Genomic DNA, 14,410 nt, shown 5'->3' with positions numbered 1-14,410 from the left:
TAACAAAGATGTTAAAGCAATTTAATGGAGAAAGACCAGTCTTTTCCAACAAAGGGTGTGGGACTAATTAGGCATCTATAAGCAAACCAATAAACTTCAACCTAAACCTCAATCAATACATGTAAGATGCACATTGGTTTGATCAGGAAAGGCAGGGCAACTCAAAGGCAAGGTTAGGTGGGGTAGGTTCCAGGTCACAGAAAAATTTTCAAAGATTTTCTGATTGGTAATTGATTAAAAGGCTTATCATCTAAGGACCTGGAATTAATAGAAAGGAATGTCTGGGTTAAAATAAAGGGTTGTGGAGAGCAAGGTTTTATTATGCAGATGAAGCCTCCAGATAGCAGGCTTCGGAGCTCTTATAAGATCTAAAATGGTGCCAAACCCTTAGTTAATTCTCTCCTGGATCAGGGGAACGACTGGAAATGAAAGGGTTTTTTTCTGCAGAATGTAGATTTTCTCCACAAGAGACAGCTTTGCAGGGCTGTTTCAAAATGTTAAAGAAATACATTTTGGGATAAAATACTTTGATTTCTTTCAGTGTCTTCTACTTGCCATGTGACGTTACACTAGAGCCAGGCTGGAATTTGGTTGTCCTATTGCTACAAAAAATCTGTTTTGTCAATCTTAAGATCGTTCTTTAAATGTTAATGCTGGTCAGCTGTGCCTGAATTCCAATGGGAGGAGGGTATAATAAGGCATGTCCAGCCTTCACTTCCCATCATGACCTGAACTAGTTTTTCAGGTTAACTTTAAAATGCCCTTGGCTGAGAGGAGGGTTTCATTCAGTTTGTTGGGAGGCTTAGAATTTTGCTTTTTGTTTACAAATGCAACACATTATAGAAGTAAATATAAAATTATTCAGGTGATGTAATTATAGGAATCTGTTTAAAGGGACCTGCTTTATAATTAATTTCTGGGAGATAAATGTAGGGAACCCAGCCTTGTGGTGAATATGCCTAGAACAGTGTTTCCTGAAGTGGGTTCTTTGACACAATTGAACTGTAACACACTAAACAATTTCTGGTATATTTAGATAAGCAGTATAGCTTGGTCTTTAAAAGCTAGGGTCTGTGATGAGAAAGGCATAGCTCTGTATCCCTACTCCACTATTTATTGGCCTTGTGACTTGGGGCACGTTAGCTGTTTGAAACTTTCCTTTCTTCTTCCATAAAATAGATATGTTGAGAGCATTTACCTCCTAGTGTTCTCCAATTAAATGAAATAATGCATTTAATGTGCTACCCCAGAGATAACACACCATATGTTGACTAAAATTATTCTGATGAAATTCACCACCCAATCTCTTAGAGTAATAGCACATTAAAGACTGAGAAGTCCTGTTGAAAAACAAAACGAGACAAAAAAGTTTTATGTTGTAGAACTTGCTAGTCTCAATTAATATCCTGGGGATCTGGGAAGTAAGCCTTTTCAGCTTACATGTGAATGTGGTTGGGTGTAGGTAGGGGCTTATTTTCTGCCCCAGATGACACATTTCTATCACTACTGTAGTCAATCTTCATTCACAATTTTGGGGAACAAAAGGAGTTTCAGAGCATTTTTTACATAATTAAGACTTAAATTCAAATCTCCTGGCTTTTCTTTCTGGGTGTATTATTTTTAAATCACCTGGCTTCCCTCTCTCACCTGACCTGAATTTTGACATGAATGAATAAACTGAGAAGAAAGCTGTGATTGTCCAAAAACTGCATTTGTGCTTGATATAGTTTGGCTATGTGTTCCCACCCAAATTTCATCTTGAATTATAATCCCAGGTGTTGAGGGAGAAATGTGGTGGGAAGTGATTGGATCCCGGGGCTGGTTTCCCTAGTGGTGTTCTCGCGACAGTGAGTGAGTTCTCACGAGACCTGATGGTTTTATAAGGGGCTTCCCTGCTTTGCTCTTTCTTCTCTCTCCTGCCACCATGTGAAGAACGTCCTTGCTTCCCCTTTGCCTTACGCCATGATTATAAGTTTCCCGAGGCCTCCCCAGCCATGTGGAACTGTGAGTCAGTTAAACCTCTTGCCTTTGTAAGTTACCCAGTCTTGGGTATCTCTTTATGGCAGTGTGAAACCAGACTAGTACAGTGCTCTTTTAAGTACCGTAACTGAAGAGAAGATGAGATAGTCTTTCAGAGTGAATACTTTCCGTACTTCATAAAACCCAAGCTATCATTTAAGTCAGCCGCTTCGGAGTGGTAATAAATGACTCTTCTCAGAGTCATTTATATTGTTCCTGTGGGAGCAGTGTGAGGAGGCCTCAGCCTTCCTTATGTAGGTCCATTAGTTTAGAGCTACATTCTTTTCTCATGGTGTCCCTGAAGTTTTTGAGGTCTGGAAGCTCCCTCTGCACTTTCTTCATCTTGTGAACTTTCAGTCTGTCTCTAGATTTAGGGCAAAAAACCTGTGGTGGTGAGGGCAGGTGGCAGTGTTGGCCTGAGAGACAGCTAGGATTTCTTGTTAACCTGGTTGTGGTTATCATTTACGTGTTAACTAGCTTTCATGACGTTTGCCCCCAAGGCCTGCAGAAGACAGGTAATGTCTCTTTTCACTCACCTGTGGGGCCACTCCCTCAGACTCACAGAGGTTGAAGGGGTGCATGTTATGAAATGTTCTGTTTCTGCTGCCTACTTCAAGCAGAGCCTGCTTTTCATCACTGACCTCTGGGCGATGTAGTCCTAGTTCTTTGAAGTCACTGAGGAACAGCTTCAATATGCTCCAAACATTCGGAACTCCTTCTAATTCCTGAAGATCCCCTACTAATCCCTAGGTTGAGAAGTCAGAGGTTCTAATTCATTTGCTGTGACCTGTTTGCTGTGTTAAGGTTTGTGTTCCCTAGAAATGTTTCATTTTCTATATACTTCCCCCTTACTGAACTGCACCCAAAACAAATGCTGTAGGTTTTGACATGGGAAAGCTTTAGCTGTTCAAACATGCACACCCTGCTGACATTCAAATCCACAGACTACCACACACCTGTGTTTACAGAGTCCTTGACAGGTTTGAAAAACATTACCATATTTATCATTTCCATAGGTAGAAGAGAATAATGGGTATTTCACAAAGCCTTAATTCTCAAAGTGTTTCATTTTCTTTAAAATTATATTTTATTTCATTCTTAAAAATGTAGCCTGGGCTCTGACTTACATAAAATGATGTTGGCTGGGCGCAGTGGCTTACGCCTGTAATCCCAGCACTTTGGGAGGCTGAGGCGGGCGGATCACAAGGTCAGGAGCTTGAGACCAGCATGGCCAATATGGTGAAACCCTGTCTCTACCAAAACTACAAAAATTAGCTGGTCATGGTGGTGGGCACCTGTAGTCCCAGCTACTCAGGAGGCTGAGGCAGGGGACTCGCTTGAACCTGGGAGGCGGAGGTTGCAGTGAGCTGCGATCGTGCCACTATGCTCCAGCCTGGGCGTCAGAGTGAGACTCCATCTCCAAAAAAAAAAAAAAAAAAAATGATGTTGACAGTGTAGAAAAAACAAACACTGCTCTGAGGGAATGGAATTACGATTAGTTACACAAAGAAAATGAAGATGGTAATATCCTGACACATGGCAACCCAGACCAAGGCAGGGTAGAATTGGAAGTGTACTAGATTGGCAGTGTAGTACCTGGATTCTAATTCCAAGTCTACCACCGATTAGTGGTGAGACTTTGGGAAACATCACTGAATTTCCTCTTAATTAGATCCATGTTTTCCAGGTTCACTAAGACTGAGAATCACCTGGAGTACCTGTTCAAAAAACACATGCATACCCCTCAGCTCAGCCCTACCGGATTAACTGGAATCTCAAGAGTAGGAATCTGCAAAAAATATGAACATCCACTTACACACTCACAGAGAGGCACCCTGGGTGGTTCTTTTGAACAAACAATTTGGGGAAACAATTTGAAAACATCTAGGGCCTTCCTAATTGCTAAGAATTACATGCCATGATTTGCTCTTAGATGGGCAAAATCTGAAATCAAATGTATTATTTATACCTTGATTTCATATTTTTATTATCCTGTATTTTTTTGAGAAGTTACAGAAGTTAATGCTGTAATTTGTGTTTTATGAATTTAAGAATTCTTGAGATTTCTCTTTTCCCTCTGATTTATTGGTTCATAGTGTTATATTGAGGATAAATGCAGTCAGGATGTAAACATTTGTTATTATTGCTGCTAGTAAAATAAGTACTGTTGAATAGATTCATCTTTTATTAATTTGACGTATCTATTTCTATGGCTTTGTTACTATTGGTAACAGCTCAAAAAAAACAGAACACAATTATTTCTTCATTAATTTATTTATTCAAAATTTTTGAGTACCTGTTATGTACAGAGGATTGTACTGTGTTATGCAGTAAGAAATATTAAAATGTTTAAAGTGCCTTTCCTTTCTCCTTTTTTTACATGGAAACCTCCCATCTAGTAATATTTTTAATAAATGTTTTCTTGATCTCATCAATATGTCAGTGCATTAGGAAATTAACAATATGTATTGGATACATTTATTCAGCTTACAGAGCATGCATGATACACATAGCAGAAAACTGTTAGAAATAAATCTAGATGTCCGTGATCATCAATGTTCCATGAATTAGTAGCTGTGGGTTTAAGGTGTGTCTTCCTAATGCCTTCCTTTTCTCCATGATGAATTGCTGTATTAGAGACAAGTTATACCAATGTTCTAGTCCCTGAGTTCGAATCCAAGCAGTAGCACAACCTATGTGGTGAAAACTTGGTTGTGGCGAAAAGCAATGGCAAATGATATACATGTAGTCCTCCACAATTAATAACATACTTTCACATCTATAATTTCTTTTTTCCCCCATAATAATCCTCTGATACAGGCAGGGAAGATCCTGTGAGATGTCCGGAGAAGTGAAGCTGGTGGGGCCAGGACTGGAAACCGGGCCTCTGGCTTTCTGTCTGGTGGCCTTTCCCTTACTCCCAAGATGCCTCTGTGATTCTACAACTGGAGCACAGTGCAGCATGGGCTCCCCCACCACATGTCTGTGTTGGGGGTCTTGTGTTGTAGCAAAGATCTGGGAAGAATAATTTGAGTGAATTCTCTCAGACATTTATGCTGGCACCTATTTCAAACTCTCATGATCTTACGGTTCTCCCCGCCTCTTGTAGCTTTAATACAATGTACTCTCCAAAGCGGAGTTAGTGTTTTCTGACTCTAGAACATAGTCGCTGAGTAAAAGGATGTTAACCCGTCATTTTGTTCAATGCTTACAGCAATAAACACATTTATTAAGTCATATTAAGGTACTACTTTTAATGATAAAACAGAATGGAGTAAGCCCACCACAGAAGCAAGAATATGTTAGAATTCCCCTCTGTTCCCCACTCACCCCAGTGATTCTATCATTTTTCTAAAGGCAGAGTGGCCCAAGCTTCCTCACACTTGGGCAAGAGAGAAAGACCAAGGAAACTAACTTGATTTAATGAAACAAATTTCATCCTCTGGCGTTATCTCAGAGCATCAAAGGCAAGTTCAGTATGGAGTCTGATAGTAATTAGTGGTGAGGTTTCCCAGGAAGGGATCAGGTTCCCAAGTAAATATTGAATATTGGGGCCATCACCTAGAATGGGAGAGGACCCCAGGTGCAGGATTAGGATACCAAACAAGGCCCTAAAGGAACCAAGAAATCCAGTGAGGTTTGCCACCCAGACTTAGCAAATAAAAGTGCAAAGTGCCCAGTTAAATTTGAATTTCAAGTAAACAGAGAAAACATTTTAGTGCAAGTCCCATGCAATATACATATGGAATTCAAATTTATTTGGGCATCCTGTATTTATGTGGCAAAGCTAACGGGGTCAAAATATTTCAGAACCTTTAAGGATTCTGAAACGGAAACAGCATGTCAACTTTTCCTGCTTCCATGTAAGACCTCCTGCTAGTTTTCACCATCATCTTCTAGGTCATTTTGCTGAAGGCTCTGGTCATAGGTAAGGCCCTAGGAGTCCGTTTCCAAAATGATAATATCTATAATTTTTGTTCCAATTCATGTCATTAAATGTTATCCTTAGATACTTTCCACAATATAATATGGCAGGTGGCTCCCTTATGAACATAAAAAGATAATTTATGGATAATAGTAAAAAGTGTCTTTCTCTTCAGATAGTTCATTTTTCATAATTTACCAATGTTCATGTCTTAGAATCAGTTTGTGGAGAAAATTTACAAAATGAAGTGTGACTATCTATGGGAACTCTTTATTATCTGTACAATAGATTTTAAACAGAAAACGGGCAATTAAAAATTATTTCTGCTTGTGTTTGTGGTCATTGGGAGGTATTCTGTTTAAATGCGATAAAATATTGAAAATATACACTTTGGTTTCTTTCTTCCCACCCAGGTCCTGCACCCTTCTTAATTTTCTCCCACGGAAATAGTATCTTTAGGATTGACACGGAAGGAACAAATTATGAGCAATTGGTGGCGAATGCTGGTGTCTCAGTGATCATGGATTTTCATTATAGTGAGAAAAGAATCTATTGGGTGGATTTAGAAAGACAACTTTTGCAAAGAGTTTTCCTGAATGGGTCAAGGCAAGAGGTAAAATACCATTACCTGCAGTATTTGAGCTGCTTTTATACAGGCTGACAAATATAATATATTGAGTTCTTAATGTATAGATAAATGAAAATTATATTCCAGTTCAAATGTGTGTCTGCCAAATATAGGCATCTATCTAATCTGCATTTGTGGTAATATGGTAATATATTATTGAATAAGTTCACATGTTGATATTCAGAAGCCCCAAAATGAGAAAGTAAGGATATGAATATAATTTTGAAAAATATCCGAATTTATTAAGTCAGATCACCATTTTATGATTAAGATAGATTATTTGCATAATTATTTCTTGCTATTTTCATGGTACCCCAGTATTTCTCAGGTGGGGAGCAGTTTTTCCCTGAGGGAACAATTGCCAGTGTCTGGAAACATTTTTGGTTGACACAAGTAGGTGAGGTAGGAAGGTGGAGATGATCCAGGCATCTAGTGGGTAGGGGCCTGGGATGCTGCAAAACATCTCACACTATGCAGAACAGCTCCAGAATAAAGAATTATCCAGCCCAAAATGTCAGTACTGCTGAGGTTGAGAGACCCTGTTTTATCTGTATAAAATCTCCGTCATGGGTTTTGGCACCTGACATGTAGAAAGAAAAAATTTCTTCTTTTTAGTCTCAAGGTACTTGCACTCTGGAAAAAAATAATAAAGCAGATGACAGATATAAAGTACTTTACTTCAAGTACATACAAAAATTCTTAATCTTTCTTTTCAACTGGTAGAACCCTTACGTGAGTCCCAGGGGGAATGTTCTCTCAATTTGGTGATGGATTACAAAGAGCACGTGACTAGAGAAACTTTAAGAGTTGATTCTCAACACAAAGTGCATGATGTTTTTTGGTTTTTAGCTCAATCTCTTTCCAATTATTCTTAAAAGCTTCAAGTAGGTGCTAATATGTTTTATCACATCTCCAATATTGCTAACCTCATTTTTGTCAAGGAAGGCTACTCATTATCCTCCAGATATCTGGTAGTATAGTTTAAAACTCTTGAGTCTAAGAATCTGGAGGGTTTCCTATCAAGAACATAGAAATACTTCAAATAGTTGTGAATTTATGTCAAGTCATTAGGAAAGGATCCACCTGATACCTAAAATTCCATCTTTATGGTTCTTCCTTTCGGTTAAAACATTGTTTATGAAGGACAACTGTTAAAATGCAAACAATATACCTAGCTGAGCTAATTTATTAATGTATTAGGTTGGTGCAAAAGTAATTGCCCCATTATTTTCAGTTTTTTTTTTTGTTTGCTTTTTTTTTGAGACAGAGTTTTCACTCTTGTTGCCCAGGCTGGAGTGAAATGGCACATTCTCAGCTCACTGCAGCCTCTGCCTCCCGGGTTCAAGCCATTCTTCTGCCTCAGCCTCCCAAGTAGCTGGGATTACAGGCATTCACCAACAACTCGGCTAATTTTTTTTGTATTTTTAATAGAGACAGAGTTTCACCATTTTGACCAGGATGGTCTCAGTCTCTTGACCTTGTGATCCACCTGCCTCAGCCTCCCAAAATGCTGGGATTACAGGCGTGAGCCACTGCGCCCCTGGCCTGCACCATTATTTTCAATGGCCAAAGCACCAGTTACTTTTGCAACAACCTAATATTAGCAGTTGGTAAAATAAGTTGGCTAGATTTCTTTGTATGAGATGTAGAAATAGCACAGGCTCATGCGATGATACGATTTCAGCCCAGATCTTATTTCAGTGATGTCATGGGTAGCTGGAAGTCTGCCGTGGTAGAATATTTACACCATGAAAATCTTTAACAGTACAAATCGGGGCTTCTGCTCGCCTCGCAACCTCCATTCCCCAAAAATACCAGCTTACCTGAGTATGGCCGGAATTAGGAAATTAAAAGTTTTGGTTGGGCATTTTTATCATGAGAGTTGGGAACCCAGCCCGAGGTGCATAAAAAGATGCCCTGCTACTCTGGTCACAATGTGAGGGCATGAAAAGGAAGAGGCCTATCGAAGGAGGAGGGCCAGAAGAATAAGGGGAGCTGTAATGAGAAATTCATTGACTTCATGTCTTTAAGCTCAAATTCCAAGGAAATCCTGCAAAGCTTGGAATTGAGTTCGGTTGTAGATGTGGAAAAGTCCATTAGCGAATGGAATTGAATAGCTATCTTTATGGTTGCATGAAAATTTCCCTATTACTATAGTTGAAACGATCAATTCATTAGGGTTGGCTGCCTAATTTAAATAGTGTGTAGCATAATTTTTAGTTTCAAAGCTGTAATATAAATACTACTTCCAGAAATATTTACTTGGGCATCACAGGAGGTTTAATAATGCTGCATCAAAAAAAGGCACCATATCTGTGGCTATTTTATCATTTAAATAATTTTGGAAATGCATAAAAATGACAAGTACTTAAAAGAATAGACTTTTTATATATAACCATTAAGATAATTTTGTTGTAAATGAGGGAAATATTAACGATTTTTAAATTTGATTTTGCAGAGAGTATATAATATAGAGAAAAATGTTTCTGGAATGGCAATAAATTGGATAAATGAAGAAGTTATTTGGTCAAATCAACAGGAAGGAATCATTACAGTAACAGATATGAAAGGAAATAATTCCCATGTTCTTTTCAGTGCTTTAAAAGATCCTGCAAATATAGCAGTTGATCCAGTAGAAAGGTAAATTCTGCTATATTCAGACATTGAAATATGTTTACAAATATGGCGAAGATTGATAGAATTATAACATTTTAAATTCAAAGGAACCCTCTCACTGAGACCAAAGCCCTCTTTTGCAGTACACAAGCACCATTTTCTATAGGACAGTTGCCTGCATTTCAACTGAGGCAGAATTCCTTCGTAAATATTCCTAATTATCATGATGTTCTGCTGTAGAGGCATAATTCTCCTTCTAACTTGAAATCACTTGTAATGTTGCTAATAGGGCAGTATATACTTGTTGAATACATTTTCATTCAAAATAGTCAAACTTGCCCTGTGCAAGAGCTGCTGAAATGTTGAGAGAGTTGGCCGTTTAAGGCACTATATATTCATTTTTGTGTCCATGTAATGTGTTTGCCCTTAGGTTTCTATTTTGGTCTTCAGAGGTGGCTGGCAGCCTTCACAGAGCAGATCTCGATGGTGTGGAAGTGAAGGCTCTGTTAGAGACATCAGAGAAAATAACAGCTGTGTCATTGGATGTGCTTGATAAGCGGCTGTTTTGGATTCAGTACAACAGAGAAGGAAGCAATTCTCTTATTTGTTCCTGTGATTATGATGGAGGTTCTGTACAGATGAGTAAACATCACACACAGTAAGTTTTACTCTTGTAAAATAAAATAATTATCATTTGAAATCCATGAGAGAAATCAATTTTACTTTTGTCAACCAAACTCATATAGTGGGTTAGCCCATAGATTATGAAGCCAAAAGATTTAAGTTCCATCCCCAGATTTACCATGTTAGGTGAGTGACTTTGAGTAGGTTCTACAACTTCTTTTATCCTCAGTTTTCTTTAATGCGAGGATAATCATAGTATCTGTCTCTTGGGATTATTGTGAAGGGAAAATAAATGAATACAAACAAAAATAAGAATATTTGGCAAATAATAGTTCTCACATGTTGATCATAGTTATTCTATTTTGAATTATTATGTTATATATTTTTATCTTTCAATGATTTGCTATCATGCCAGTTACTGACTTTCCAGGTTTGTGGTAAAAGGCAGAAATTAGTCATGTGAAATCGATGTCACTAGAAACCCACTCTTAGCCTGTTCCTATCCGCTTCCTCATTTTCATCACACTTATTGGATGACTAACAGAAGAATGAGAAAATGGACCTGGAGCTAGAAATTATAATTTATTAGCTCAGAGTATGATGACATGAATAAAATTTTAAACTTAATATACTTTTCTAAACCTGAATGAGAAACAATTGAAAAGGTAGGTGGTTGAAATTTACACAATAAATTGAAATGAAGTGAAACTTTAATAAGACAAGGAACAAATGTTCTGTTGTTCATTTTTCTTTTGTGGTTGCTTTTTAGGCACAATTTGTTTGCAATGTCCCTTTTTGGTGACCATATCTTCTATTCAACATGGAAAACAAAGACAATTTGGATAGCCAACAAACACACTGGAAAGGATATGGTTAAAATTAACCTCAATCCATCATTCGTACCACCTGGTGAACTGAAAGTAGTGCATCCACTCACACAGCCCAAGGCAGAAGATGATGCTCAGAAGCCTGGTGAGCCATCATTGACCTTGAGCGGGGTCTGACACATAGTTCCCACCCATTCACCTGCTCAAGACAGACATTGAGGGATTATAGATGGAAAAAATATTTTTTTCTTCAATCCTCATATATTCTTAGAGAGATTAACAAGAGAAAAACAAATAGAAGGCCAGGCATGGTGGCTCACACCTGTAATCTCTGCACTTTGGAAGGCTGAGGTGGGAGGATTGCTTGAGGCCAGGAGTTTGAGACTAGCCTGGACAGCATAGCAAGACTCTGTCTCTACAAAAAAAGAAAAAAAAAGAAAGAAAAACAAATAGAAATGCATTAACATGTACATTTTGTATACACATGGGAGACACCTGCGGAATGAGTAGCTCTCAAAGACGTGGCTTTAAATGCCAGCTTACATAATATCTTTAATAAAGAACAGTAAATTTTTAGAGAAGTGGCAAGACGGAGGAAAAGGACTTTGAGTTTCTATGAGCAGCAACTTGGGGGAAGGCAAATAAATGGCAGATAAAGGCTAGTTAATAAAGCTTGTTAATGTAGATACCTCTGCAGCCATTGCCAGGCCATAAGAATCTAAAGTTATCTTCAGTGGTTAACTTTTATTATCCCTGGTAGAGAGGGGGTACCTATTGCCTTTGTAAATCTATGTCTCACATTTAGAGAGAGAGAGAGAGAGAGAGAGAGAGAGAGAGAGCTTTTCTGCATCTATTTCTTTTTAATTGTTTGAAGCTCAACAATCCTTCCTATTTTGGAATACCATATTCTGGAGTCCTACAGGGCCATCTTTGAATTTTCCCACTGTCTCACCCCCAATTTCTAATCCAACACCAAACCCATTCCATTCTACCTTCTAAATACATTTCAAATGCCCACTTCTCTTCTCTACTGCCACCGCCATAGTCTAAACAGGCAGGCACTTTTTGCTTGGCCTGCTATAGTAGCCACTCAGCTGATGCTTCTGTTTTCTGAATCTGGTCCATTCACTCTCCTGCATAAAATCCTTCAAACGCTTTGCTTTGAACTTAGGTTGAAGTTCAGCATTTTACCAGTCTCATCAATGTTGGACTGACCTGCTCTAGTAATCTCTGAATTTAGTGCAAGTCTTGCTGTAGCTCCTCAAGCATGCTAATCTCCTTCCTTTCTTTAGGGTTTTGCAGTCACTCTTCCTTGGCTTAGACTTCTCTTCAGTTCTGAGCTTAAATGTTATGTCCTCAGATAGGCCTTCTCTGATAAGCCAATCAAAATAGGCCGCTTCACCTCTTACTTTTTTCACAGTACGCCCTTCGTTGAACTCATCATGAGGTGTAATTACATACTCATTTGCTTTCTTTTTGGGTTCTTTCTCCCACTTGATTATAAGTGCCATACAGGTAGGAGCCATGTCTGTTTTGTTTGTTTTTTTAGCCACCATATATACAGTAGATAGTTATAAATAAATAAATTTTAAATGGTAAATGTTAGAAAAAAGTATGAATGATTGACTGAATCTAGTCACAGTCCCAAATTTCTACTTCTAAATGTAGGCTTCTCTGTTTAAATTCCTTAGCATGTAATTGTTTTTAAAAAGTTGTCATGCCTGTAATCCCAGCACTTTGGGAGGCCGAGGTGGACAGATCACTTGAGGTCAGGAGGTCAAGACCAGCCATGGTGAAATCCTGTGTCTACTAAAAATACAAAAATTAGCCAGGTGTGGTGGCGCATTGCCTGTAGTCCCAGCTACCTGGGAGGCTGAGGCAGGAGGATCACTTGAACCCAGGAGGTAGAGGCTGCAGTGAGCCAAGATGGCACCACTGCACTCCAGCCTGGGTGACAGAATGAGACTCTGTCTCAAATAAAAAATAAAAAATAAAAAGTTGTCAGTCCTTTATGAAATACCACAGGGGGCCTACAGAAAGAAAAAGTTTTCAGACTTTTAAAAATTCGTTATAATCGTTAGGCTGCTCAATTTATGAGGCTGCCTTGTAAACGATGTGACACTAACATCTCACCTCAATATAAAATTATTTTCAAGAAAGTTTTAAAACATATTTAACGTTAGTCCTAAATAGCCCTCTAAAGTGCAGAAACAGAGATAGAATTGTTTATATGTTCTACTTTTTTTTTTCAAGATGGAGTCTCGCTCTGTCACCTAGGCTGGAGTGCAATGGTGCAATCTCAGTTCACTGCAACCTCCACCTCCCGGGTTCAAATGATTCTCCTACCTCAGCCTTCTGAGTAGCTGGGATTACAGGCACCCACCACCACACCTGGCTAATTTTTGTATTTTTAGTAGAGATGGGGTTTTGCCAGGCTGGTCTTGCACTCATGACCTCAGGTGATCTGCCTGCCTCAGCCTCCCAAAGTGCTGGGGTTAGTGGCATGAGCCACTGAGCCCAGCCTATATCTTCTACATTCTACCTGTTGCATGCCACTAGGGTTTGGTTTAGCTTGGAAAATGTTAAGAACTGTAGGTCCCTGGTACAAGTAGCAAATAACTGTGTTCCTACCTGCCCTAGGCATAGCTCCTGAAGAGAGCTGAGGCTGAACAGAAGGACAAGCATGAGGTTGAGGCAGGGAGTCTGGAGTCAAGGCAAAACTGATGTTATCATCTCTTATACCCTCAGGCAGGTAACTAACAGTGATAATGCTTTCTATGTGGTTTCTTTAAAAACTTAGCTGGAAATTACAATTAAACTTCTGTATTGACTATGCTTTCAATACAAGTAGTAAGGAGCTACAAAGAATAAAATAAATTCCAAGAGAAGAAGTATTTATTCAGATGTTATAAGTGATTTATTTGAATTCACAAAGCAAGAGTTGCAGGACGCAGTTCATCTGTGGGTTGTAGCACCACATTAAATAGCAACAACCTAGTGGCCATGCTATAAAATAGATGGCTGAACCCATAATGGTAGCATAGATAGTCTACACATAAAGGTAGTGAATCCGATACATTGCCATCTACCTTCCATTTCAGCTCAAGCTGTCTTCAGAGGCAACTCATTGTACAAGTGGTGATGACTCACGACAAAATCATAACCACCAACCATCATGAATAAGTATTTACTGAGTTCCATTCATAATAGTTAGAGATATGGCTGCCATCATCACCACTCTCTCTTACATTTACATGTAACCTCAGAATTTTCAAAGTGTTTTCATGGGCTTTAGTTTATTGGTTTTTCACAGCAATGTTGTAAGACAGGAAGGGTAGGGATAATTGTACTCATTTTGTAATTGAGAAACCTGAAGAAATAGAGCAGCTTTTCTGTGATCACACAGCTAGTTAAGGATGAATGTGGGGGAAAATTTCCTATCATCAGTCTCTCAGTTTAGTGTTATTTCTACCATAAATATATTCTCTCTTCAGAGCCCCTCACTACTCAGGCTCTGTGACAGGGAGTTCAAATATGATAACTGAAAGCATGAATTTCAGAAGAAAATTTACCATGATTCACTAAAGAGCAGCCCCAAACAAGGTGGCAAATAATAGAATTTGATTGGGTTGGAAAGCCTCTGCCAGCTGCAGAGCCACAGACAAACTTGGAACCTGGAAGACAATTGGCAATGGAGATTGTCTCCAGTTACTGACTAAGATGTGCTTCACACATACTCCAAGTGCGAAGGACTTTTGATTTCAAGGGCAC

At 38.7% G+C, this 14,410-nt stretch overlaps 1 protein-coding gene across 4 annotated transcripts in view; it reads left to right on the top strand.

Moving 5' to 3' along the window:
- Positions 1-14,410, top strand: part of EGF (epidermal growth factor) — a 90,856-nt gene that overhangs the window by 10,235 nt on the left and 66,211 nt on the right. For all 4 annotated transcript variants that reach the window (XM_032254754.1, XM_032254756.1, XM_032254755.1 and 1 more), the window contains exons 2-5: positions 6,358-6,557; positions 9,031-9,212; positions 9,619-9,846; positions 10,582-10,784. In XM_032254754.1, the coding sequence (XP_032110645.1) occupies positions 6,358-6,557; positions 9,031-9,212; positions 9,619-9,846; positions 10,582-10,784 (813 nt within the window). The remainder of the gene's footprint in view (positions 1-6,357; positions 6,558-9,030; positions 9,213-9,618; positions 9,847-10,581; positions 10,785-14,410) is intronic.

Source organism: Sapajus apella, unplaced genomic scaffold (assembly GCF_009761245.1).
Source record: "Sapajus apella isolate SASKATOON/1434 unplaced genomic scaffold, GSC_monkey_1.0 scaffold87, whole genome shotgun sequence".
NCBI lineage: Eukaryota > Metazoa > Chordata > Mammalia > Primates > Cebidae > Sapajus > Sapajus apella.
This window is presented reverse-complemented; position numbering and strand designations above follow the sequence as displayed.